We start from the raw sequence: 27413 nt of genomic DNA on the forward strand, positions 1-27413 counted from the left end.
GGCACTAAGTGCCACATTCTTAAACACCTCCAGGGACGGTGACTCTACCAACACACTGCCCAGTCCACTCCAACGCCGAATCACCCTTTCAGTTAAGAAATTCTTCCTAATGTCCAACCTAAACCTCCCCTTGGGCAGGTTCAGGCTGTGTCCTATGGCCCTGGCTGGGCGGCGAGGGCCGGTGCCGGTGCGGTGGCACCGCCTGGTGGCGGACGCCGGGCACGCGGCGAAGGCTCCGGGCGGCGGAAGGGGCGGCGGAAGGGGCGGTAGAACGCGGCGGTCCGCCCGCCCCTTCCGTCGGCGGGGCAGCGGCGGCGGCACATGGGCAAGAAGCGGAGCGATGGGCTTGGGCGCTCCCTGCAGCGGCAGCGCGGGCTGGAGCGGCGCGGCGCCTCCTCATGGGTACGCCGGGGGGCCGGGGAGGCGGGAGAGAGGTCGGGGTGGCTCGGGCGGCCCGGGCTGACGGTGGTGTCCTGTCCCGGCAGCTCCACGCCAGCGAGGTGGTGGCCGAGCGCGGCCCGGAGCTGCGGTCGGCGCCCGAGCAGAGCCCGCTGGAGGAGTTCCTGGCCACGGCCGAGCTGGCCGGCACCCGCTTCGTGGCCGGTGAGCAGCTGGGACGGGCCTGGGGCTGAGGAGTGGCTGAGGAGGGGATCCCAGGGCGGGGCGGCACCGGCTCTGGGGTGAGTGGTGCCAATAGGAGCTGACACTGGGGCTGGCCCGCGGGAGCTGGGGCGGGTTGTGAGGCCCTGAGCCGGGGCTGGGGTCAGCAGGGACAGGATGGGGTGGCAGGGCTAGCAGCACTGGGGACAGGTGGCTTTGGATGACTGTCTGTCCTTTAGAGCGTCTGAATGCCCAGATCGTGTCTGCCCAGAGCTGCACGGGCCTGCTCTCAGCGCAGGAGGCCCAGCGCGTTCGGCAGCTGCAGCAGGAGAACCAGGAGTTCCTGCGCATTCCACGGAGGTGAGTTCTGCAGGGCTGCCTGGGTGCCCCTTGGCGCACTGGGGCTCCGGGGCTGATCCCTCTTGGCTGCAAGCCTGAGGGCGGCCCTCAGGTTGGCAATACCCTGCTTTTGGAGGAGCCACTAACTAACTTATGTGAGCAGGCTGTAACCCACAGTGCAGTGCCAGTCTGCCATGTGAGTGCTGCCAGTGCCAGCCTCTCTGGCCTGATGGTGTGGGTTTCCTTCCCAGAGCTTGGCACTGCTGAGGCAGGTGCATCCAGGCTGCCTGGTAAGCTCTTTCAGAGCTTTGTGAATGGTGAACAGAGAGATTAACCCTCATCTTAACGACCCTACAAAACTTAGCTCAAGAAAACAGCTTTATGGTATCTGGTGTACATACTCTCTGCTAATGGAGTTTGGAAGGAACAAGGAAAGAAGATATACTTTAAGCTGCTGAAAACAGGTGCATGCACATCTGAAGCATTACTTCAACATAACCAAATGTGTGGTTTTTATGTTCTATTTGCTGAAGTAATGTAGCTGGACTGACTGCTATTTCTGACCACTCACTCCAAAATATGCTTGTTATAGGCCACGCTGGGATAGGACAACCAGTGCAGAGGACTTGAAGCAAGCAGAAAGAGAGAGCTTTCTCGAGTGGAGGCGACAGCTTGCCCAGTGAGTATGCTGCTTGTGGCTGGGTAAGTAGCTGGTGGCATTTAGTGACACGGGAAACAGTGAGTTGTACTTATCCTTGTTGGATCAACAAAAGTAGCATCTGCTCAGGTCTCTGTACTTGTCCTGGAAGGCTGACATCCCAGCCACAGTCCAGCATGTCTTTGTGCTCAGCTCTGCAAAGCTGTCTTGCGTGTGCATGTTCTTTTAAATGAAATCAGGATGGCATTTGATGTTCTTAATTCACCTATAAAGTAAAGGGTTACTGGATGTGTCTTTTTAGAGCAACAGTGCTGTTCTGAATAGAAGGCCATGCTGCCAGCCTGCTGCATCCAGCAGCCTGTGCTGGTCTGGCACTGCATCTGCTGGCTTGGAGACTCGGCTGGTATCTGTTCACACCCTGCAAGCCCATGCTTACCCTGAGTAAAGTTGTTCAGGTGGTGGTAACACCAGGCTAAAGGTTGTATAGAGGTATTTCAGGTACCATTCCCAAATTTCAGGGTTTTTTCCAAGGGGTACTCAATTAAGAAAAAACTGCTGGCACTTGGGATAACTTCTGTCACTTGTTATCATGGTTCTCTAATTTCACAGGCAGACTCTTGATGAGTTCTTGTTTTTTCCACCTTTTACCACTTTTGCATTGACAAGATCAGAAGCCATTGTGTCACCACTAAACCAGTGCCACTGACAGCAGTGTACCTGAGGGCTTGATCTGTTTGAAAAAACATCAGAAATAGTACCTCTGCATGGGTTTGGTTTGATTACTCTCTGCAAAGGTAAAGCCTTCTGGATCTAGGGAAGAACTGGTAGTGAGCTTACAGCCTGCCATGGACCAAATGTGACATTGTTTTTTCTGTTTTGCCTTAGCCTTGAGGAAGAGAAAAAGTTAATTCTAACCCCATTTGAAAGAAACTTGGAATTTTGGCGTCAGCTTTGGAGAGTCATTGAAAGAAGGTAAAGTATTTTGCTATCCACTTTTTAAAAAGTGATGTTGAATGTATTTTCATGAATTGCAGCTTTTGAGACAAGCTTCAAGTGTCTCAGCACGGGAAAAATTATTAAGTTAGTAATGTTTTATTATCAGCACTGCAGTGATTTTGTTTTTGTGATGTCTGCTAGCTCTCAACAGTGTGATGTGCAGTGGTTCACTGTGAGTCTCTTGGCCTTCCTCTGTGTTGGAGGTCTGTGTCACAAAGTGCCTTTGAGGTCTTTTGCCAAGATTAACTCCTTCCCTTCCTTCCCAACCAAACTGCAGCAGCTGATGTTCAGGAGCAGGAGACAAGGACTAAGTAATGTTGGGAAAGAAGGAGCCTCTTGGTCCTTGTGTCTTTGCCACACAGAGAAGTTGCAGCAGTGCACAGAAGACAACAGGCTGTCATACCACAGGAATAGCTTTGTTTGCTCTGCTGAGCTGTAATACAATAAGAGTGGTATCTGCTACATTAATCTATCTGGGGCATTTAATTTCACTAGTAATTAGGTTTAAGATCATCTTATTTCACTTTCCTAAAATTGAAAAATACTTCACCAGTGAGGTCATGGTGAGCTGGTCCCTTCACAGAAGGGCCTTTGTACTGAGTGCTGCTGGGCCCTTGGCTGGGAGAGTGCTGGTCAGGAGCATGCACTCTAGGGTATCATGATGTGAGTGTGCAGTGTGTTTTGAGGTGACTGGAATGTGTCATTAATGCCTTTCTGCTCCCAGCTTTTTATTTCATGTAGAGTGAGGATGCTGTCTCAGAAGTGAATGGAAAAGTCACTCAGTCCTTTAACCTTTCCAGATAATTTGATCTGTTACCAGTTTTTTCCATGTATTTGCTTCCAACTAGTTCCCAGCAGTGTGGTTCAGTAACTTCTCTGTATCCCATCCCAATATGGTGGTGTCAGCTCTCCCTCATATTGATCTTTGAATGTCTGTAACTGTGCAGTCCTCTTTGTACCCATGGGGCTTATTAAATTATTCCCTTGGGGGGATTACCAATTTTTTTTTAAACACATAACAAACTGCCTAGTGAAGCTTGAAATTCTTCCATTTGACCTGTGGTGTTCTGAAGTTGTCCTGACTTAACAGAAATCCCTGTCAAACAAATGGAATTAGCATGTGATAATACCTGGCAGTATTTTAAATTACTTGCCTGGAGAAGTTGTAGTGGAAGAGGCTGTAGTTAAATTTTCCCCTCCTTTTGACAAAAGAAGCATGAATGCCTTTGGGATCTGAAGCCATTGCATTTAATTAGTGTGTGGAACTAATGAGTCCTGCTCATGTATGTGGTGGCAAGCTGGTCCCTGGGCTTGGAAGGTGTTTCCTAGAAGCATCTTGCAAGGCCTTGCTTGCATGGGGGAACAACATATTTTACTGAACTCTAAGGCTATTTTTTAATTGTTTTATGCTTTTTGTGACAAAAAGAGCACAGAGGAACTTTTGAAAATATCCAATAGCAAACACTTCGAATCTGTATGTCGTTTGTGGGAGGCTTTGTACATCTTGTTCTATGCAAGGAGGACAACAATGTTTCAAAATATCTCACTGTGTAGGAAAACCACCTCTTCTTTCTCTCTGTAACCACCCTGCCACAGTTGAGGATGAGAATAGACAGAAACAAAGTTGTGTTAGCACAGTTTTTAGTACCATTCTAAAAGATGGAGTACCACTACTGTGGTTCTTGCCTGCTGAGCATTTCTGAAGGGTAGATGGGTTGGCAAAACTGAGATGTTTTCTTCTCCCTTGCTGGCTGTAGGATTGTGCAGGAGAATGAGCCAAGTGAGGAGGAAACACTGTATGGCAGTGCTGGCTTGTAGCACAAGCATGGCTGTGTTGGGCAGGTGGGCTGCTGAGATGCTCTGTTGTTCAGTAAAGAGATTTAGTAGGATAATACACTTGAAACTATTAAAATTCCAAGGAAAACCTAAAAATCAATAATTGTAGTGTCTTACTGCTTTCTTTGGAGCAATGTAAGAATGAGTACTTCATGGGGCTTTCCTTTCCTTTTGCAGTGATATTGTAGTCCAGATAGTAGATGCCAGAAACCCCCTTCTGTTTAGATGTCAGGATCTGGTAAGTAAACCACTTTTTTGAATGTTGTCTTCATTTTATGTCTTAATGTTTATGTGATATATTTTTTGCTCAATGCATTCAGCCACCTTGAAGCTGTTTTGCTGTTGTGCCTGAGTGGATATCTTATTAATTGATAAAAGTATTCTGGCATGAAATTATTTTTTTTCTTTTGGTATTTCTCACAGAATGTTGTGGTTTTACAGGCTCTTCTGCAGATGTTACATTGCAGATCCTATTTCATTCCTCATTACCCATTAGAAGTGTCCTCACCTAAAGGAATTGTCTTATGTAAAAGCATAGTGGAATAAAAGTGGGTGAGGATTACAAAGGATCAAAAATTATTCAAGTGACAAGTTTGTAATGATAGGCTATAGAGTACTGCATCAGGGAGACATGAAATTGCTCAAATAGTTATCTTAGGAGCTCTGCTGCAGGGTGCTGATTAATATCTTGTCACAGCTCTAAGCAGACAAGGTGTTTGCACACATGGCCAGCAGCAAGCTGTATTTTGGTGGTTGCATGCTCCAATTTGTTCTTGTGGCTCTCTGCTGAGCAGCACTTCGTCCAGCTTAGGGATGGTAAGCTTGGCTATACTCATGTGGAGCTGCATGGAGTAATTTGTGTTGGTGATCTTGTGCTTTCTTGGGGTGGAAGGAATCAAAACCAGAGTGCAAACTGATCCTTCTCTTGTTTTCTTTAGGAAAGTTATGTTAAGGAAGTCAGTAATGACAAGGAGAACATGATCCTGATCAACAAAGCAGATTTGCTGAGTGAGGAGCAGCGTGCTGCTTGGGCACAGTTCTTTGAGAAGGAGGGTGTCAAGGTGGTGTTCTGGTCAGCTCTGGCAGAGTGTGAACGCCTGTGTGGAGAATCAAAGGTACTGCAGGTGACCAGTTCACACTGGGTCTGTGCTGGCTGCAGCTGGGAATAGATAAGCTCTGGGTTGTCAGCTCTTGGAATCTGGCTGATGACAGCTCCCTGAGCCAGCAGCAAGGCTTGGGGTTGTCTTTGCATTTACCTCTGAAGTGCTGTTCCCACAGGAATTGGGCTCTGAGGGGGGAGCAGAGCACCCCAGCGGTTCTGAGGATGGAGGCTCCAGTCAGGAAGATGACAGCACAGCACAAGGAAGTGCAGAAAGAGCATCCACAGGCAGCACTTGGCAAAGTGCAACCCAGGCCCTGGGCAGTGATAGTAACAGCAGTGATGAATATGAAGACTGTGAAGATGATGAAGAGGAGGACTGGCAAACCTGTTCTGAAGATGAAGCTGGTGACAGCATAAATGCTGTTGGTCCACAGAGGATGGAAAGCAGGACTGATGATGCTGCAGTGCAGCACAGAGTGCAGGAGCAGAACAGGAACATCAGAAACTTCAGCCATCTGGTACAGAGAGATGAGCTGCTGGAGATATTCAAAACTATGCACAACGGCCCAAGGGTGAAGGTTGGGGAAGTAAATGTTGGGCTGGTAAGTTGGACTTTGTGCTTAAATGGAACTTACTTAATCTAAATTCTGTTTCCATGTGCCCTGCATGGGAAAAATTCATCCTGTAGTCTGGCTTCCTATGAGGGTATAAAAACTGGCAAGCACAAACCACTGTGGGTTTTGTGCAAAGATTAATACTGAAGCTCCTAGAGCTCAGTGTGCCCCCCTGCTTGCCCTACTTTTTTTTTTTTAGAACATTTTGTTAAAGAACTGTTGTGTCAGAGCTCTGTCAGTCTTTTGGCATCACCCTGCCTAATAACATTTTACTTCTTTGTCATCTAGGTGGGTTACCCTAATGTTGGCAAAAGTTCAACCATCAACACAATCCTTGGAAATAAGAAGGTGTCGGTGTCTGCTACACCAGGCCGTACAAAGCACTTCCAGGTACTGCTAACAAATAACATCAGTCTTTTTAGCGTTTCTTTTTCACCAGTGGAAGAGAGCTTCATTATGACATAGTTGCAGCCACATGCACTCACTGAGAACTCTGCCAGCCTGAACTGTGGCAGCAGAGTAGGTTGGAGAGGGGTGGTCTTGATGTGTGTAATTTTGGAACTTTAATTCATGCTCCTAAACTTGTGCTCGATTTTGAGTCACTCATGAGAGCTGCAGTGCAATGGGGCATGTTTTCCATCTCCTGATTTTTAGTTACCTTGTCCCTTTTTTTCCAGCACCAGTCATGAGGAGAGAAGCTTTTTAACATGAGTGTTCCTCCAAGTAGCTTAAGGTCAAGGCTTCAAACTATCCTTGTCAACATCACTGCTGTGAATAAATGTAGCTGATATTTTCATATTGATCAAACTTTGATTTTGAGGTAGCAGCTCCAATGCTGTAGTGGGTCCATTGTGGAATTTGCACTTTTCAAACTCCTAACTCTTTCAGAACGTCCAACACACTTAAAGGTTTCTGGAGTGCTTTCTCCTCTCCCATCAGACTGGAGAGCTGAAGATCTTGCTGCCCCCATCTGGACACCTTATTTAGGAACTTTGAAAAATGTTGCTGTCTTCTACATTTTATCTGCTTAATTCATTGGCTAGGACCAGGAGGGCAGGTGTCTGTGTTAGTAGAATTTCTGCTTATTGTCATTTGCATCCATGTTTCATCTGTGCATTTGATTTTTATTTTTATTTTTTTGTTCCTTTTTCCTCCCTGGACACTGAGTTGCCATAGTGAACTAATGGGTTATTTGTCATGTAGACCCTGTATGTGGAGCCTGGCCTGTGCCTTTGTGATTGCCCCGGTCTGGTGATGCCATCTTTCGTCTCTACCAAGGCAGAAATGATTTGTTCTGGAATTCTGCCTATAGATCAGATGAGGGACCATGTTCCACCTGTTTCTCTAATATCCTTTGCATGGGGTTTGTAAGAGTGCATGTAGGGGTTGGATCTGGAGTATGCCATGTTCCAGCCAGCAGCACACGTGCTCATGCTTTGAGGGAGCTGGGACATACTGGATAACACAGCCCTGCTGTGCTGGTCTTTTCCTATCTCATTTCAACTTAGTCGGGTTGTCAGACTAATGTTATTTTTCTGGTTTGCAACAAAATCCAAAAGTCATTCTTTTGTGTGTGCTCTTAGAGTGACAAGGCAAGATCACTTTGTGATTTACAGCTACACAAGTAGTTTCCTTCACTAGCTTATGTTTGCCAGCATATCCCACGCAACATTTTGGAAGCAACCTATGGAATAAATATCATAAGGCCAAGGGAAGATGAGGACCCAGATCGAAAGCCAACAGCTGAAGAGCTGCTAACAGCATATGGATGTGAGTGATGATCCTTTTAAAACCTGTCACCTCCACTGTGTGCATGGTCCTGGGCATGGCCTTAGGAGAACGTGGTAAAGTTAGGCCCAGCTTGGGTTTGTTGTGCGTTGGACCTCTTTGATAGGACTTGCCCTCCCCTCAGGAATGGTCTTTGTTAATGCCTCATCTCCTGTGGGAGCTGGAGTGGTGCTTTGCCAGTCTCATCTGACAGGTGTAGTGGTAGTGTGGAAGATATTGGTGAAATGCCCTGCCAGTCTATAGTGTGGTGCTCTTACCCTTTCAGATACCTCCCACCATCTGTGTCAGAATTAGACTTTGAAGAATGCAGTGAATTCTCATTCTCTGCCTTTAAAACAAAAATAAAACCCTAGCAGTTTTCTGCTAGTAGGAAGATGTCAGCTCTTACAATTTTTCAGGTCAGGATGCTTCTGCAGTACTTTTACAGTCACCAAAGTTCTTCCCTTTTTTTTTCCCTGCTTTCCCCAAGAGAAGCCTCTTTCTAAGGGAGTATTTTTGAGGAAGAATACAAATGGGTGGTTAGGCAGCAGAGGAGAACACATTAACATTCTCTTGTACTTACAAAGAATATGCTTTGGATTTCTCTTGCAGATATGAGGGGCTTTATGACATCTCATGGACAGCCAGACCAGCCGAGATCAGCTCGATATGTGTTAAAAGATTATGTCAATGTAAGTGCTTCCTACATCTGGGTTTTCCTCTCTTCTTAGAGGTGAATTAAAGTTTGCACTGGAGTACAATAAAGTCAGTTCTGTTTCTCTGGATAAAATCATCATGTATCAAAAGACTCTTGAAATTGGGCTGCGTTTGTGTTTTAAAAGAATAAATTGAATTTCTCAAGCTGCCTAATCTTAGAAAGGTGATTGCCTAAAAATATGGTGCCTGCTAAATAATCATATCTCCAAAGTAGCTAGCAGATACTCAAGAAATGAACCCATAATGTACAGGTGGACCAATATTTGGCACTAAGGACTGTTGCTGTGAGTGTTGTAATACTGCATGCTTCTTTAGCACCTCTCGGCAACTTATTGGTGATAATTTCTTAATAGGATCCTCTGGTGCTCCTGAGAGTTTTGATCTCTGTTGTTGCATCTGGGCACTGCAGCTGCAAGTGGTGCTTTGATGTAGAGGTGGAACAGTACTTTATCTTAGGAGTCAAGCCAGTTATTGTCTGTGAGAAGAAATAAAGTGTACTGATAGTCTGCTAGTGTGAACCCCTAAACTTCAGACCCTTCTTAGCTTTAGAGTTGTTTTCTTTCCTCTCTGATTTTCTTTTGTAATAATTGAGTCCCCTTGCTTTCACAGGGGAAGCTGTTATATTGCCACCCACCTCCTGGTATTGAGCCAAATGATTTTCAGCACCAACATCAAAGATGCCCTGACAGTACAATTGTGCAGGCCATTGGACAGGTGAAGCCTGAGAAAAATACCAAAGCAAAACAAATTGAAAATGTGGTGGACAAAACTTTTTTCCATCAGGTAAATTCTGGAAAAGATTTGTTCTAGGAATTTTTGCTGCAGCACTCATCTGTAGTTACTGGGGGAAAACCACCTTTGGGGATGGAGGTGTGCTGGGTTGAGTTAATGGTGTTTTTTTTTAATGCTGTGGGATCTGCATGTAATTTCTACCCAAGAGCTCTCTGTTCTTTTTATTATCTCCTAAATCACTGGGAATGCCCTCAGTGACAGAAAGATTGCTAATGAGGTGTGCTCAGATGATTTTTCAGAGGTCAGCAGGGTGACCCTGGTCGTTAGGAATCAGACATCAATCTTGAGCAAACAGGAGAGTGACTGGGAAGAAAGACAAGGAGGAATGACTTGACAACTGACCCAGAACATGGTTTTGAACTAACAGGTCCTTCAAAATGACTTTCCTTTCCTAAGCTGATGTATTTAGAGGATGTGATAAGCTTTTTTAAGATAATGTAGTATTACATTGAGGTTTTGACTCAGAACCTGAAATCAGATTAAAAGAATGCAAACTGATTTAAAATCCAGTCAAGAAATCTCAAAATTAAGTGGAAAATGGGAATTTTTCTTAACCTGTATGATTCTTGTTAGATCCTACAGGCATATGTTTTGCCTCTACACTACTGAAAAAGTGTATTAATGACTTACAGTGAAATATGAAATCCATAACTGATCAGATCTGCATACCTGACAGGAATTAGAACAGGTTTTTGGCTGTGAGCAGGATGGGTCATAGATGGCACGTTCCATTCTGTGTGGTTAGCTGGATGTGAACACCATTTATTTTGCACAGCTAAGATAATCATGCATTTTGAAAACAAGAACTCAGGCTCTTTTCAAAAAAAAGAAAGTGAGTTATTTTAGAAAACTGTGACCTGAAAAGCATTTTTGGGATTACCAGACTGTTGCTCTGTCTGCCCAAAGTGCTGGCACAAGCTGCGAGCCCCATCAGTGCTGCCCACGCTCCAGACTTGAGCAACTTATTTTGGTCTGTGGCTTTCCTGGGCGCCAGATTTATTTGTGAAGACAATTTATTGTGCAGAGAGCAGAGGCTGTGAGGATCCATCCTGGTGCTGGAGCTGATGCTGGCTGGGACACGGTGTCACGTCAGCGGCAGACGCTGGGGACCCGGCACAGCTTGGCAGCTTTGGCTGCCTGCCCTGACCTTCCTGCAGCTCTGGAGCAGGGGCTGCTGCGTTTGAGCTTGCCTGTGTCTGCTTTCACTGACCTGCTGCAGTGGTTGAGGAGCTGCTCCTTGGTCACTGGGGGTTGTGTCTGCTTTTCCAGGAGAACGTTCGTGCCCTGATGAAAGGGGTCCGGGCTGCCATGGGCTACCGGCCGGGGAGCGGCCTCGTGCCTGTGCCTGCACCCAGCCCTGCCAACGTGGTGGGAAAGCCCTGGAAAAAACACGGGAACAGGAACAAGAAGGAGAAAATCCGCAGGATCACCAAGCACCTGGAGGCTTAGCTGTGGCACCAGTATCCTGCCTTTTCAGGGCAGGGACTGCACTGTCTCACAGGCCTTGATTGAGGGGGGAAAAAACAGATAAGTGGGCAACACTAGCTCACCTGGGAGCTCTCTGCAGTGGATTGGCCTGGCGGGGGATGAGAGTGGGCTCTGGCGGCTGGAGTTCATCTCTTCTGTGAACAAAAGAGACCTGGTTGTTCCTGTTATCTGGAAGCCAGCCCAGACATTTGACTGCTGCTGAAACATCCTTTCAATGGGAGCAGATGGAGCTGTGCAGGAATGTTTTTTCCTTCCATAAAGGATGTATTTTATAGCTGTTGCAATCAAAGCAAGCCCTGGTAAAACTGAGTAAAATCTTTAAACAGTTGAATTTCAATGAGTGATGTTTGTTACATTTTGAGACACTATTGCTCTTTTTTTTTTTTTTCCTGGTCTTTAAGGCTTGTTAGTTGATTTGACAAAATGCTTTAGTGGGTTGACAAATGAGGTAGAATGATCTTTATTGCCCTCTTCCTTCTCTGCTATTCTCAGTCCTATTCTGTAGAATCTGTAACCACTCCCCATTTCCCAGATGGAGCAGAGCACAGCACACCATGCAAGGAAAATGTTGCTTTTATATCCTTTACACTGAGCTGGTATCAGTTGTTTTCGTGTGACTTCCCACTGGTATTTTAAAACATTGGCTCTATATGACTGCCTAAGAATTTGGTGCTAATTTGTCCTTAAATATACTTGAGATTTCACTACCTGTATGTGTGTCATGATCTGTCTCATTGCCCTAAGTCAGAGAATTGTCTATTAGCAGATTTTAATTGAGTACCTGAGTATTTGATGCCAAAAACACTTTACTTACCTGGGGTCAGATTAAAGTGAGATTTACTTCTCAGCTGCCCTACTGAGAAAATGTTTGTGCCCTTGGTCAGAGCTCTTCGTTCCTTGTTCAGCACAGGGAGTAATGATAGGACTGGAAAGGCTCATGAAGACGAGTCATGCTTTGGTTTTAGGTGGTGGAAGGAATAACACATGATGCTGGTCTCTTGATGCTATAAAAAGGGATTGCTGTCTTGTAATTCTGAACTTTCCAGGCTTTAAATGTGGATGGAGAGATGAAAGCAGCTGCTGAGCAAAGCCACAGCAAACCAAGGCAGTTTTGGCTTTGTGACCCTCTGTGTGTGTCCTGTACAGGCAGTTTGCACTGTGTATGCAGAGGGTTCAGTGACAGCAGAGCTCTCACCTCGGCTCCTGCTTCCCTTGGAGTGCCTGCTCTCAAGTTCCTGATTACATCACTGGAGGGAAGACAGTTCCCTGCCATGTGTAAAGGTGAAGTATAATTACCCTGAGTTAATATGGTCAATGGTGTTTGAAATCAGTGCACCGTAGCAGAAAGGAGATTCTCGGGAGAGACTGTTTAATCTAGTTTTGCTGGAGAAGGTGATCTTTGCCTTTGTTTCCTGAAAAGGTTGTGCCTTAGCAAAGATCTGCCTTCTCCACCCTCCTTGCAGGAAAGGTATCTGCTTTTGTCCCTTACAGTGATTTAGGAACTTGATTGCTCAGAAACACTCCTTAGTTTTTGTCCTGTTTTGTGTGAAGCTACTACCTGTCAAACTGAGTATCTTTTATGAAGACGTAAAACATTTTTTTCTATCCTGTTTTTCTGCTTTAGAAGCATTTTGAATTGTTAGCCCATGTTGCATGTACCCAAGTTCTCTCCTTTTGCATTGTCTGCCCTTTCCTGTTGGTTGGGTCTCCAGGAGCCACCTTGCTGGACAGGCTGTCCCCTGATGTAGACCCTCCCAAATCTGGTGAGTGACAGAAGTCCCCAGGGCCTGAGACTTGGGGTGACTGCTTGTTGCTTGCAGAAACCTTTTGCCATGAGACCTGCCAAGCAACTTGCAGTGTTTGCCTGAGTGAATGGAGGATAATGTAAATATGACCCAGCAAGTAGTGTGTGCTCAGGTGTTAAATGCAAACTGCTCCTTGCTGTGCTAAACGACTCCTGCCTCAACAGAAGAAGGATGTAAAGACCTGATAATATTTCATGCTGTTACTGAGCAGTGGGCAGAAGAGGTAAGAGGCAAATGAATGCTTTCCTGTGGTGGTTTGATGTGTTAGTGAACCACATCCCTCACTGGGCAGTGCCAGCTGGGCCTTGCTGACAGCTCAGTACAGCACATGGCAGCAGCTGGCAGGCATGAGGCCATGTGGGCACTGCTCACTTGTCAGAGCCAGCACAAAGGACACATTGTGCTCTGCCCTGGCCACCTGTGAATGAGCTGCTGCTCCACTGCTGGCTGGAGAAGGCCAGTTTCCATTTTGGAGTGCTGTTTTCTTCAAGTGCCTTGTGTGTGTAGAGGGAGTGTGCAGCCTGCAACTGGTTCCAGTCTCTTCTTTGGGATCCCCAGCACCCCAGGGCTCTGTCTCCCCTTTCAGGCAGCTTTGCTTTATAATGCAAGCAGTTTGTTTTCCTGGCTGATGTTCCCTCCTGCACTGATACCTGCAGCAGAAATGCAGAACTGGTTTGGGAATATGTTTTGGAGCTGAACTGGCCTTTGATGGTATGTTGCACTTGCATTGAGACCTACAGCTCTCCCTGCAGGTCTCTGCTGCCAGGTTCAGGGTGTCTCACTCCAGCCTGCAGTCTGTCCCACAGCACGTGGTGTCCCCAAAGATCATGGGTGGGTCTGTGCTGGGTGCCACACCTGTGGGGCAGCACTGGCAGCCTGTGGTGGAATCACCACCTCTGCCCTGCATGTCCAGAGAACTGGGGCTCTGCTTCACACACAGGACTTGTCATTGCATGTCTGAGCTGCCATCTAGCTACTACATAAAAGTGTTTTGCAGTCTTGTTTTGAGGAAGAGCAGTATGTTTTACTCTGTTCCTGAAACCTGAAGCATCATGGATGAGCAGTTGAGGGGTAGGGAATGCCAGGATGCAAATCCCTAAGCCACTCTGCTGTGGGTGCTGTGGCTCTTCTAACTGCAGTTGGTGGCAAGTGATGTAGGAGCTTCTTCCCCTCAGCTTAGCAGAGCCAGCACTACACAAATCCTCTGCCCATCACCCCAGTGCGGACTGTGGGGCTGTCAGGGTCAGGTGTCTGATCTTTTCCCAGTGTCTCAGGTCAAGGATCAAAGGGATGATGGCTTTTTGCACAGGGACTGCAGCAAGGGACGGCCATGTGGCATCTCGCTGGCTTTCTGCAGTCTCCACATGGCCCAGAACTCCTCGTTGTGTGTCTGGAGGAGGCTGAACCCGCCCTGTGCTGCCGTTAGGGGCCGGCCTTTCCCAGGCAGAGGAGCAGCCCTGATGCCCCCAGCAGCAGCGTCGGGTCCTGCTCCAGTTCAGGATCCCAGCAGAGCTGTGGCTCCTGGGGGCTCCCACCCCACCCAGCCCTGCAGAGTGGCTCAGAGCTGCCCTTCCCAGCCCCCTGGGCAGGGAGGTGGCCAAGGGGACCCCAATGGGGAATGTGGCTCTGGCCATGGCAAGGCAGCAGCTGAGTCCAGGGCCTTTCAAACTGTTCCTATAAAAGTGAAGCAACTCTTTTCTAATTCTCCTGAGACACTGTTGCTTTAAAGTAAGAAGCAACCTTTCTTCTTTCCTCTCTGGTCACAGCTCCTACCTCCTGTGAGGAGCTTCAGGCCATTGCCTGGCCCCTGCAGGGGGGATCCTTTACCCCATTTGTCTGTGAGGAGCAGTATTGTGCTGTCCCCCTTCCCTGTGTCGTGGCTCTAGTCCAGCTTTTTTACTGAGTTTTTTTCATTTTTTGCTGCAGAAGGAAAAAAAAAATATATTGAGGAAAAATATCCTGGGGCAGCTGGGAGAGGAGTAGGGAGCAGCTCTCCAGAAAATAATCTCTCCAAGCTAAAGGCCTGAGGTGCCCAGGACATCTTGAGACCCAAAGAGAGGTCATGGTGAGGACAAGAGGAAAAGAAACCGCTACTGAGTCAGAGGAACTCTGCCCCAGTGTTCTTTCTTGCTGTGGCTGTGGGAAAAGGGTCTGTCCCATGGGTGGTGTCAGGGCAGGAGGACTGCATGTGCTGGGTGGAGCACACTTGGGTTTGCCCTTCTGGAAATGTCACCAGCCCTTCATCACTTGGGAGCTGAGGCAAAGAACCAGGAACATCATGCATGAGGGAAGGTCCTGCAGTCCAGCCAGGCTTTTTCTGCCAGCCCAAAGCAAAGGAAGCTGGAAGCATCTACAGAGCCCCTTTGTTTTGGTCAGCATTGATAGACCAGTGCAGGCTCGTCTGGGATTTCACAGGGTTTTCAGCAAGAGTGTCTCTGCTTGGAGCTTCTCAGAACTGGCTGTGCTCAGGGCAGTGCAGGGGGATGCTGAGGAATCACTGCTGTGTGGTCTCAGGGCAAAGGGATTCTCATTCTTTGACACCACATCTTGCTCGGCCACTCTGTGTGCTCCTGAGCCCTCTCCTCACATTGGATAGCAAGGGAAATGTGTGAGAAAAATGGAAACCAGCACTATTCTGCTTTGCCATGGAGAAAGGGAGAACCAAAAACTTTATAGTTTCAAATGCAGCCAGTTCCCCTTTCTGGAAGGAGGCAGTGCAGGTCCTGTGCTGCCCAGGGAGCTGCCTGGGGCTCCCTGGCACCCATCTGGGGCCCTGCCTGCCCCTTTCTCTTCACAGTGGGACTTAGAGGATGTGATGGTGCAATGGAGCCAGCCCAGCCCTGCTGCTCAGCCTTGCTCTGTGCTGTGCCCAGGCACCTTCAGACAAGCTGCAGCCCCTCCAGGATATCCAAGCACCTCAGCCAAACGAGCAGTAAGCAGCAGAAGGTATTTCTTTGGGGCTCTCTGGGGCAAGGTGAGAAGCTCTGAGGTGCCACCACAGGCTGCCATGCCATGTTGTGCCTGAAGCACTGCCTGGTAGAGCAGGGACAGTTCCCAGCATCTTTCATGCTTGTCCTGCTGAGATATGGCATGGGGGAGTCCCCCTTTCTCACCACTGATGGCTTCCCTCTCTGGATCTGGGGCTTTGGGAGAGGTGCAGCCTCACAGCTGGATTCAATCCCATCAGTCTCCTCTTGTGATTGTGCTGCTGTTTCCCCCTGCATTTAGGCTTACAAGCCAGCCCAGTGGAATTCAAGGCAGCTGATGCACTCAGCAAGGCAGGACAAAGGGACAGTCCTCACTGTGGCTCACATTTCCTGGTGATCCCTGGCTCCTAACTTTAGCACCAAAACCATGGACCAGTGAGATGGAAACCCATCCAGCAGGCTGAGTGTGTCTTCAGTGCCCTGTGTGGGGGCTGACCCATCACTCATGGTCTGCATGTAAGGAAGAAAGAAATGGAAAACCGTAGCATTTCAATGCCTTGGTCAGTTCTCATCGAGCTCTGCTGCCTGGCACTGCCATCCCTCTGAATGAACTGCTGAGCTGGCACCTGCCTTGGGCAGTGGAAAATGCACAGCTCATGAATGAGGTGAGGATGGGGCCTGGGGCCACCAGACCCTGCCTGGTTTGCCTGCAGCAGCAAAAAGAGCTCAGCAGAGCTCCTGCTGATAAGAAGGGGCTGCATTCATATTTCCAGAGGCCTGAGCACATTGGTGAGTGGCAAGGCTCAGAAACCCAGACGCCAGACAATGGAAAGGCTGGAAACATAAAGGAAAGGAAATTCTTCTGCTGTATTGCCTTTCCTATGGCGATAAGATAACCTCAAGTGAAACAAAAGTCCCTGCTGCAGACGCTGGGGTGGCACCTCAGCTGCTCTCGAGCTCAGGAGGATGTCTGTGTGAGCTGGGATCTCCCTGCCACTGGCTCTGGCTGTCACAGGCTGTGCAGTGAGCACAGGGTGCTCCCAGCTGCTGGCTCTGGCTGTCACTGGGTGTGCAGTGGGCACAGGGTGCTCCCAGTGCTTCAGTGAGCCTTGGCCTGGCCTGCTTCATCCTACAGGAGCATCTGTGTCTTTCATTTACACTCCTGCAAGGGAAGTTGTAGGATAGTTTGGGTTGAAGGGGACCTTCAATGACCATCTAGTCCATCACCCCTGCAAGGAGCAGGGACATCTTCAATTAGATCAGGTTGTTCAGAGCTCCATGTAACCCTGCTTTGAATGTTTCTTAGGATGAGGCAACAACCACCTCTCTGGGTCACCTGTTTCAGTGTTTCCCCTCATTGTAAAGAATTTCTGTCTCAAACCTAAATCTAAATTAATCCTCCTTCACCTTAAATCCATTACCCCCCTTGTCATATCACAACAGGCCTTGCTAAAATGTTTTTCCTCATCTTTCTGGTAGGTCTCTTTCAAGTACTGAAAGGCAAATCTAAGGTCAGACCCAAGCCTTCTCTCCAGGCTCAGCAGCCACAACTTTCTCAGTCTTTCCTCATAGAAGTGCTCCAGCACTCTGATAATCTTTGTGGCCTCCTCTGGCCCTGCTCCATGTCCTTCTTATGCTGGGGCCCCCATGGCTGGGGGCAGTGCTGCAGGTGGGGTCTCACCACAGCAGAGGGGCAGAATCCCCTCCCTCACTTGTTGCCCATGCTGCTTTAGAGGCAGCCCAGGACACATTTGGATTTCTGAGCTGCCAGTGCACATTACTGGCCCATATCCTGCCCCCCATCCACCAGCACCCCCAAGTCCTTGGCAGGGCTGCTCTCAGTCTGTTCTGTATTGATATCAGAGCTTGCCTCAACCCAGGTGCAGGACCTTGCATTTGCCTTTGTTCAGCCTCATGAAGTTCCCATGGACGCAGTTCTAGGGCTTGTGCAGGTCCCTCTGGATGGCATCCCATCCTTCAAGGGTGTCAGTTGCATCACACAGCTTGGTGTCTCACTTTAAATCTTACTTTAAACACTTTGGAAGAGCTGAGAAAAATGAGGCCACAACATTTGCTAATGATATATTTCTCTTGGGTATGTGAACATCCCAAAGCTGGTAGCAGCTGTTGCAAGCATTCTGAGTGGCTGAGGGACAGTGACATGTTTTATGTGTTATAGGTTATTTTTCAGAGTGGGGGGACAGGGACAGTGGTCTCCATGTGGGCAGGAGTGGGAGCAGGATTAGGGGCTGCCAAAGAGGAGGCTGTCATGGGAGCAGTGCTGAGTGGGAGCTGGTTGGGAAAGGGCTGGATGACAGTGTAATGTTTTCCCCAGTGCCCAGAGCTAAACAGGCCACAAGAAGAGGTGCAAGGGTCACAGGTGGCATCTCAATAGGGATAGAGGTGAGCCTCTGCAGCACTGTCCTGTCCCAAAGAGGGGATGTGATGGGGTGGGTACCCTTGGGACAGCAGAGAAGAGGAAAGGAGGAGTGCCTCTGCTATGTCTCAGAGTAAGGGGACAGGAAAGTCTGAAATGGAGCCGGCTAGAGCCAAATTCAGATTACAGCCTGCAGGCTCAGAGCAGGCCCAGATTAACTGCGGAAATCATTGCAGGCTATTTTGGGCAGCAGGACTGGGATGAGTGATGAGAAGAGTTCAGGGAGGCAGGCCAGGGCTGGTCCTTTGGCTCAGGAAGGGCCCAGGCCGTGGCACTGGGAGCGGCAGGGTGGCTGCAGGAGGTCACCCTGTGCTGCCCTGCTCTGTGCTGGCCCCAGAGGTGGGTCCCAAGGGCTGCCTTGGTGTTCCATCATGGACAGCTGCTCTTCAGAAAGCAGTGAGATGGGGCTGTGCCCAGCAAGCAGTGCCTGCTCCCTTCTCGTGGGGGGCCCAGAATTGGAGCCATGAAGGTGCTCACTAGTGTTTGGTCAGGTTGAGGGAAGGGACATTTCAGGGATCTGGTGAAGGGAGGAGCTGTGCAGGAGGTGCTGGAGCACATCACACACTCCTGTGGTTTGCAATTTTCCAGTAGCTGCACTTGTCCTCTGCCCTGAGGTGCAGCAAGTGGAGATCAGTGGCCTCAGCCCTTTCAGATCTTGTATTCAGTTCATCTGGAGTCAGCAGAGAGCTGAGCTGTAGACATAGGCAGACATTCAGGGGTCAGCAGTAGCTTTTCTGGGATGGCTGTGACACTTGCAGCAGCTGCACTCTCTCTCTTGATCCAGCCCTGGGAAGCAGGAGCCAGTAGCAGAGAAAAAAAGGACACAAAGCACCAAAACACCAGGTAGGTGTTGTACAGCTGTGCAACGTGGTTTGCTGTAACTTCTGCCTGCTCTCAGTAGCTGTCACTGGCCGGTTCTGCTGGGGTGTCTGGGGAGATAGCACTGGCACCAGCGCCTCTGATGGAGATGACCCCAGCAGCAGCCACAGCTGTCCTTAGGGGCATGAAGAGCTGCCCAGTGCATTGCACCACAGGGAGGTTGGCTGCAGCTTCCATCGTGGTCCCAGTGCTGTTCCCCTCCCAGGTGAGCTCAGTGGGTTGGGCAGGGCTCCCCTGTGGGACATCACTGTGGGGTCATGCTGGCTGTCCCATGGCCATCAGTCACCCTGTGGTCTTCTCCTTGCCCTGGGCTTGCAGCAGATGTGAGCCAAGCACCTGCTGCTCCCTTCTCTGCCAGGGAATGTGGTTTGTGGAGCCACTGAACAGGCTTTTGGGCCTCATGACCCTGCTGGGGAGGGGCCCCAGGTGGCCTTGCAGCAGCAAGGAGCACAGAGGTCACAGAGTGCCCTGCTCGCCTCCCTGCATGGATGCTTTGCAGGCAGAGCTGGGTTCGTGGGTGGCTCTTAGAGTTCCTGTTGAGATGACATAAGCTCTCCAGGTGATGATCCTCTTTGCCCTGGGACTGGGAACAATGTGTCTCCTGTTGCAACCGGTATTGAAGGGGCCAGGCTGTCCCTGGGGTCAGGCTGAGTGTCCCAGGGGCAGGATGGCCACTGGCCACGCTGGGTCCCTGTGTGGTGACAGCACTAGGCTGAGTGCCTTTGAAGTGCCCTGCTGTGCTCTCTGCTCCACTGTTGGACAGGATCTGAGCAGCCATTGTGCAAAGCAAAACAAACCCTTCCTATCTGTCCCAGGCTCAGAGCTCAGCTCTGCTTCCAGCTGTGAGGCTCCAGAGCCAGCACAGCCCTGCCAGAGACTGCTGATAACCATCTCCCCTTGCAAAAGAGTTCAAGTCCCTGCTCCAGGCAGGCGATGTCACCTTATCAGCACTTGAAGGCTCCTGATAAAGGGATCAATCTGACTTCAGCTGCATGCCCACCTGCAAACACAATGTTCTGAGTGCAGCCAAGGTGAGAGTGGCCAGGCCCACTGCTCTTTTCCTTTGGGAGGGTCATGGCTGCCCAGACTCCACAGGGCTCAGCCAGGGCTGGGAACAATAGTGGCCACTGGCGACCACAGAGGGGGCGATTACTGAAAACCATGTGCTCACCCGGCCACTGCAGAGGCAATTTGTCAAAGTCCCGTTTTCCTTTCCCTGATAAGATAGGGCTCGAGGAATACAATAATGCTTTTCTGAGATACAATCGTGGCTCTTCTACCCGGCACACACGCAGGGGAAGCTAATTTTGGCCATGCTGGGCTGGCAGGGGCCAGGAGGAGGCTTCTGTCTGCTGGGGCTGCAGCCAAGGGACAGGGCAACTCCCTAAGCCCCAGGGACTAGGACAGCAGCAGGGTCACTGCCCCTGTGGGCTGGCACACTCCCTGCTCCTGGGACACTCCTGGAAGATGCTATAGCTGCAGAAGGAGCTGTTGCTGCTGCCTTCATGATAGGTGCTGATATGATGTGGCCCAGTGCTGCAGCTCTGCCAAACCTGCCAAGCCCTGTCAGAGACTGGGCAGCAGTGCTTCCCTTGCAGGCACCCAGCACATGTAGCTGCACACTCACACCCTCTTTCCCTGGCCCCATGCTTTGAACACTATCCCACCCCAAAGGTGGCACCAGGATGCCAGGCCAGTGTTCATGCCCTGGCCAAGGCAAGCTGCCCTCTCCCAGTTCTCTGCTCCATGGCAAGCTGGCTGAGCAAGGGGGGAAAGAGATCTTGGCTGCCTGTGGCAAGCCAGTCCCTCCACAGGCTGCTCGTGTGCCACCACAGTCTCAAGGGGAAAGGAGTAAAAGGCACCATTGCAAAGGCAGACCTTGCACAATTCCAGCCTCCCTGGGAACCAGACCCTTTTAATAACATGTACAGTATTTGTAGGTGGTGGATCTGGCTTTCCTCGGGAGGATAATGGAAAGCACACCCATCTGGCAGAGCTGACGTTTCCATTTTGGCATGTTGCTTGGGATGCACTTTCTGCACAGTTTGAAATCTGAGCATAATCCTATCTTCATGAACCACATTCACTAGTCTGATAATGTGACCCCACAAAAGGTCAATGGAAAAGTTAATATAATTTATTGGTTGATTTAAAAAAAAATCTAATCATTTCTTTTTCCTTTTTCCTGACCCCCCACCCGCACCCAGTGCCCTGCTGACATTTTCCAGTCGTTCCCAAAACAATGGCCAGGGTGGGAATGCTCTGAGCGGGTGCAGCTTTAGAAGAGGCTTTTCCTGAGGGGCTGCAGATGCATCTGCCTGCTCAGGCCCCCCTCTCCAAGAGGTGTGTTGGGGGTGATGTGCTCAGCCAAGGTCACCAGCCTGGCCAGGGACAGGCTGGCACCAGGTCAGGTTTGGGCAGGCCTGGTGGTTTCAGTGTTTGCTGGGTATCCTCTGCTCTATGGGGTGACAGGAGTTCAGCTGCTGTGGTCTGTGAGGAGACACACCTCTGTTGTTGATCATCTCTGCCAGTTTTGTAGCTGTGGAGAGTAGGGAAGGAGGATCCAGCCAATTCCTGGGAGTCAGGCAGTCTTGGATGAAGCCATCAAGGGTCCCAAGAACCTTTCCTAGGGACACAGTGCCCTGGGAGGTGCCATGCTGCTTCTAGGGAGGGCTGCAAGAAGCTGCAGTGCACACGGTGAGTTCCTACGCACAGCTGTGTGCCAAAGGGGACCTGCACTCATCTTCCTCGCACCATCCTCCCTCTGCGTTTCCCAGGCACCAGGAGCACCCACAGCACGCTCAGCTCAGCCCGGGCTGTCTGCAGAGCCCCAAGTGCTGTTTGGAGCAATTAAAGCAGCCAGGTGTTTGTCAGGGCATGACCTGGCCTGGGGAAGCAGAGGAGCTTGCTTGTTAGGGTGGAGCTGCAAAAGTAATTACGAGCTGCAAAAATAATTAGACCTTTCTTCTCTAAAACCTCAGGGATAGAGAAGAAAGGACCCCAGAGGGCAAGGAAAGGTGGAAAGGATCCAGCAGCTCTCTTTCAGCATTAGCTGCTATTTCGAAGTCGTGGCTTTGGAGCTGCCACACTGCAGAGCTGAAGAGAGCACATTGGTAAAACATCTTCTGGCAAGAGCAGAGGAAGGAGAACCCCAGAACTGCCCATCACTGTCAGGCTGCAGCACTGCAAGGTCAGGTACTGCCACAGCTGTGCATGCAAAGCCTGGCTCCTGCCAGCAGCTGACTGTCCTTCCCAGCTTCTTCAGAGTGCTGCTCTAGGCCTGGCTCTTGCCAAGGCACAGCTGGAGAGATGGAGGGAGCCTGAGCAATGTGGCTTGGAGGGCAGAGGGCAAGGGAAACACAGGTAACTTCTAAAGTCAGTAGTTTCAGAAAAGCAAAATGATGTTCTAATGTCATGTAAATGATGTTCTTCTCACCTTGAGCTTTGCAAAGCTGGTTTGTGCACGGGGCTGGCCTGGCCGTGCAGCTCTGCCTGCTGCCCACCCTGCCTGGCACTGCCCACCAGCAAACCCAGCCTCCCCCGTGCAGGGAAACTGGGCTCCCACACTGTGAGTGCTCCCCTGCCTTGCTTTCCAGTGCCTTGAAGGTGAGCTGACCTTCTCCAACCCTTGCATAAGATGTTCTTTGTCCACCAGCACATCCTGCTCTGTTCCAGCTGGTGCCGGGCCATGTGGGCAGGGAATGCCAGACCTGATGGCAGCAATGCTGCCAGTCTGGGGGCGGGTGGGGAGACACCAGGGCATCAGAGGGCATTGCAGGGGCACAGTGTCTCAGATCATCATAGACTCAGGGACTTTGCCCATTTAGTTGAAATAACAGAGATGAAAAAGTTATTGAGGATGACTGATGGTGGGTCAAATGCCCAGACAGCGTAACCTGCTTCATTCTCTGAGGCGCCATGCCAGGGAGAGGAGCTGCACACAGGCTTTGGTTCCTGTCCTCTCTCAAAGCAGAGCTTTGGAGAGCACAAAGCAGAAGAAAGGCTTCCCAGCCCTCTGCTTTGTTGTAACAGCACCAACTGCCAGTCTGCCAAGCACTTTCCCAGGAGATGCTGTGAGAACAAGGTTGCAGAAGTCAGTTCAGCACTAACTGCTTGATCTGCCCTGGACCATGTAAAATTGTGTCTAGTTTCAAAGTACAGCAAGGGCTATGAGTTGTCCCTTAACCTGGCTGGATGGGGGCATCTTGGTTTGGGATCTGTGATGAAGTCCTGGAGGAGTGGATGTGACATGCCCCTGTTCCTGCCCCTGTTGCAGTCCCTGGTGACATGGCTGTAACAGAGAGATTTGTGTTTGGCTGCCTGGTGGCAGGGTGTGCAAGGTGTCTCCTCACCTGGAGTTCAGAGCACTTCAGCTCCTTACTGCCATCAGAGATGGCTGGGACAGGGGCCTGTGGGGAGCTCCAGCCTGGCCCAGAACATCTGCAAGATCTGCTGCTTCTCTGCAAATGATGTTGAAGGACAGAAGGTGACATCATGGGTTTCATATGCTATAAAATCAAGACCAGGGTTTGGTTTGCCTTTTTTTTTTTTTTTTTTTTTTTTTGTTTAGTAGGGTAACTTTACTGTGATAAATATGTCTCAGACAGTGGGAACCCAAACAACAATAGTTCAAAGACATTTTTCCAGTGCCACACATTTAAGCTGCTCATCCCAGCACAGCTTTGTTGGGCAAAGTGTCACAGGAATTGTGTCCCCTCTTCATGCCAAGGGTGTAAGAGCAAGGCACCAATTCCCAATTCACAGATCCTGAAGAATGTGACAGTGGTATTTCAGCAGCTCTAATGCTCTGCAGCCTGTGAAGGCTGCACAGTAACTGAAAGGAAATATCTTTGGTTTTTTTCACTTGGCTATCTTCCTAATTCACTCTTTGATGCCATCAGCCTGGGATAATAAGTTTTCAGAGATATGCTTGAAATTAAGGAAATGAGTCTGATTAAGACCTTTGAACATACTTTGAGAGAGAAATGTATAACAATAGAGGTATTAAAGGTCCTATTTTCAAGCAATTCTAATATGAAATCAAAACATTGAGCTGCTAGATGATGAGATCCATTAGTAGTGTGTGTGCATTCTTCAGGTGGAGAGGGTATCACCTTCTTCAGCTCGGAGAGTTGCCAGAGAGCTTGAATCTGTCCTCTGTGCTGGGTGGGCAGTGATCAGCAGATTCATTTCACAGTAAAATACTTGCAGCTAAATAATAAAAGCACAGACTCTTGTCCTTTGCCTGTTGTATTTTGCTGGGTAGAAGTGATGGTTTCTCAAGAGTCTCATGTTCAAGGTTTGTATGTAGGGTCTTTTAGCTCTGCTTAGCTAGTTGCTTTATTTTTCTTAGCAGTGCTGGGGTAATTTAGCTGTAAATAGGTTACCTGCTATGGGGTTTATGCTGTCCATTGGTCAGGATGGAGCTCCCCCCCATTTACTGGGATACTTCCCAGTGAAGTCAGCAGCGTTGCAGGTACCTCCTGGGTCCCCTTGGCAACTTCTCCCTGTGGCTGGGACAGCTGCTACCAAACTCAGCCTCTGTCACAGTGTGGCAGCCTTTGCCCTGCTGTTACCAGCCCCAGTGCTGATGTGGTGCCCTAGGATTTCAGCCCAGGCTGGATGGGACAAACCCTGTGCAAGCCATCAGGAACGTGGTGTCCTCGGTGGGGACAATCCCTCAGGGAGCTTCTGTGTGTGTGCTGCATGGCAGCTTTCTGAAATGCTGTGGTGGAGGTGTGAAAGCAGCTAACAGCACTCAGATCCCACTTCCTTGGGTATGATGTGAGCTAGGCAAAGGCTGGCAGTCCCACTGACTGAAAGACTTCTGCCTTATTTTAAAAATAGAAGGGAGAGGGAAAGGGACAAGTACCAACAAAAAGGATGTGCCAAATAGCTCCACAGTGATTCTGTTACAGCTTTGTGGCAGCAGGGAACCAGGAGAGGAGAGGGGAAGGTAAATTCTGTGGAGGGAATAGTCCTCAAAGGACCTGAGAAGTAATCTGGAGACAGGAGTGACCTCTTTTACTGCTTCCCAGGCAGTCATGGGGCTAGCAAGAGGAATAGGAAAGCACAGTATTATTTTTTTCATTTACTATAGAAAGTGACTTTTTAAGATCTTGTTCAAGTAAATGGAGCAATGAATTCTCCTCTGCCTCTGACTGCTGTTGAAGACATGCAACTTATTAGATAGGCTGCTATTGTAGTGGAAATAACCAGCCAGGCTATTTTAAACCATGAAGAACTGGATGTCTGGGAAATGGGGGAAAATGGATTGGGTGGCACAAGAGAAAAGAAACTTCATCTCTGACAGTCTTGGGCACTTTGTACAATTTCCTCTTAAAGTGGTTTCACAAGCTCATCTGGCAGAGAAGTGATAAATTGTTCAACAACTCAGGCTTGCCAGAGTAGTTTAAGAGCTTTCAAAGGAAACTTTTAAGGACTTGTGGCTTTCAACTGCATGTGAATCATTTTGAAGAGTGAAACTATAATTGCTAACCTCCATTTAATGAGTTACCATGTACCTGTCTGTGTTCATGAGCTCTGGCACTCAGTTCAAGAGTCATGTTCCCATGCAGATCCCATGCCCATGTCCGAGAGCCCAGAGGGATGTCACTGCTGTTGCCAACCTACTGAACTTGAAAATCTAAGCTGGCAGAGCCTGCAAGCAGCTGAGGTCAGAGAAAACACATAAAGGTAGCAGAGCAGTGTCATGTCCACACACACACAGCTAAGGCACAGAGCCGTGTCCTTTCTCAGCCCCTTTTCTCATGAGCCTCTTGTTGTTTGCCTAAGGATGGATGGGGATTAGAGAGAGTGGGCTATGGGGATTTTACCCCTGTGTAACACCCTTGCCAGGAAAATCAAACAAACAGAGCCAAAGATGTCCCACAGGAGGCCCCACAGCTGTGCTCAGGGAGGGCTTGTTGGTGCAGGGCTAGCAGAGGTGTGCTTGCAGCATCTGGGACCAGATGTGGCCAGCTGGCTGCTGCTGCACTGCAGAGGTGGGTCCCATAACCTCCTCTGAGCTAAGGCACATATTTATACAGCCCTACCAGAAAAGGCAGGGTGGAACATGCTAATATATACACATTAAAGAGACTGAATAAATAAACAGTAGGTTCTGATTTATTTTCTCTGCTACTTGGATATCTTAGTTTTGGCACAAGATAGATTTCATACACAAATGTGAGCCCCAGACAGGTTTTTGTCCTGCCTGATTTAGAAACCATGTGCAAAGGAGAAAAACTTCACAAATGTTCTTAAGGCATAATGATATTTATTCTGTTTATTGCCAAAGCACATAAAATCCTTGGCCCCTTTTAGCTAGGTAATATACAGCAGGTAACAGTGCTGATCTCTGCCCTGGAGGATTTACAGTTACCGATGAGAGATAACAGTGGGTGCAGTCAGACTGGGAAAGCACATAAAATGTGATTAGTCAGTCTGAGACTCACTAAATGCTGTACACTTAATAAGGATTGTTCAGCTCAATTGTGCCTCACCTGGGAGAGAGTGCAGGGCTCAGTGGGGCAAAGCCAGACACGGAAAACAGCAAACGCCCTCGACACTGGGGGAAAGGTGATGGGAGGGAGCAATTGAGAAATGCCATGTGTAAGAAATGTTCTGGTCACAGAAAGTTGTAAAGGACTTGTAAGTTTTATTATTAAGTGGGACTTGTACCCAGTTAAGGTTTCAGGTGGAATATGTGTAACAATACAAACAAAATCATCATGGGCAGCCCGTTAAGAAAGGCTGCAGGGGTTACCACTCCTGTCCTCCTGCCCCAGGCTGCTTCCCTCCTCCCACTGAGCAAAGTCTGGAGGAATTGCACTGGCTGTGAATGGCCATAACATTCCCAGAAGCACTGACAATGCTGGATTGTGTTCTCTGGCTCATTTCCTCCTGCTAACCAATCCCTTCAAGGTGAACAGAATGGAGAAAATTTGTTTTTCTTGTAATTTCTCTTGTAATTTACTTTGTGTTTTCTACCAGGTTAAACACCTGATGTTTTAAAAGCACTGAATGCTGTGATTTTTGCCTAGAAATAACTTGTGATGCCCTGTGAGCCCTCTCTTCCCTAGGGAAGCTGCAGCCAGGAATGCTGCAGGAGAGCTGAGGCTGCCAGGCACTTCCAGCAGTACAAACCAGAGCGATGCCAAGAGAGCTGGAAAGCAGGGAGTGTGCCAACCACAAAATTAATCTCTGAGTTAATAAAAGCCTGCATGGTTTGAGGTTTGTGAAGCAATAAACGAGTTCAAATTTGCCAGTGACTGAAAAAGAAAAGCAATTAGGTGTTAAGAGAAGCCTTCTAATGGGGATAAAGATAATACATTAGAATATACAATGGGTTGAAAAACGTGATGAGGAATTAATCTTTAATTGAAAATTACTAAAGGAATTTTTATGAAGAACATAGAAATGTATATATCAAAGCAAACCTTTTAACTCCTTTT

General features: G+C 48.9%; 1 protein-coding gene across 1 annotated transcript; it reads left to right on the forward strand.

Annotated features, from left to right (window-relative positions):
* Nucleotides 1-287: 287 nt before the first annotated feature.
* LSG1 (large 60S subunit nuclear export GTPase 1) lies at nt 288-11622 on the forward strand. The gene is made up of 14 exons (XM_064721457.1): nt 288-402; nt 486-603; nt 840-960; nt 1532-1618; nt 2483-2569; nt 4607-4667; nt 5368-5544; nt 5708-6133; nt 6434-6535; nt 7349-7492; nt 7792-7915; nt 8525-8604; nt 9239-9412; nt 10691-11622. The coding sequence occupies exons 1-14, from the start codon at nt 322-324 to the stop codon at nt 10868-10870; spliced, it is 1962 nt and encodes a 653-aa protein (XP_064577527.1). The 5' UTR covers nt 288-321; the 3' UTR covers nt 10871-11622.
* Nucleotides 11623-27413: the final 15791 nt, after the last annotated feature.

This window comes from Zonotrichia leucophrys, chromosome 9 (assembly GCF_028769735.1).
Source record: "Zonotrichia leucophrys gambelii isolate GWCS_2022_RI chromosome 9, RI_Zleu_2.0, whole genome shotgun sequence".
In the NCBI taxonomy this organism is placed as follows: domain Eukaryota; kingdom Metazoa; phylum Chordata; class Aves; order Passeriformes; family Passerellidae; genus Zonotrichia; species Zonotrichia leucophrys.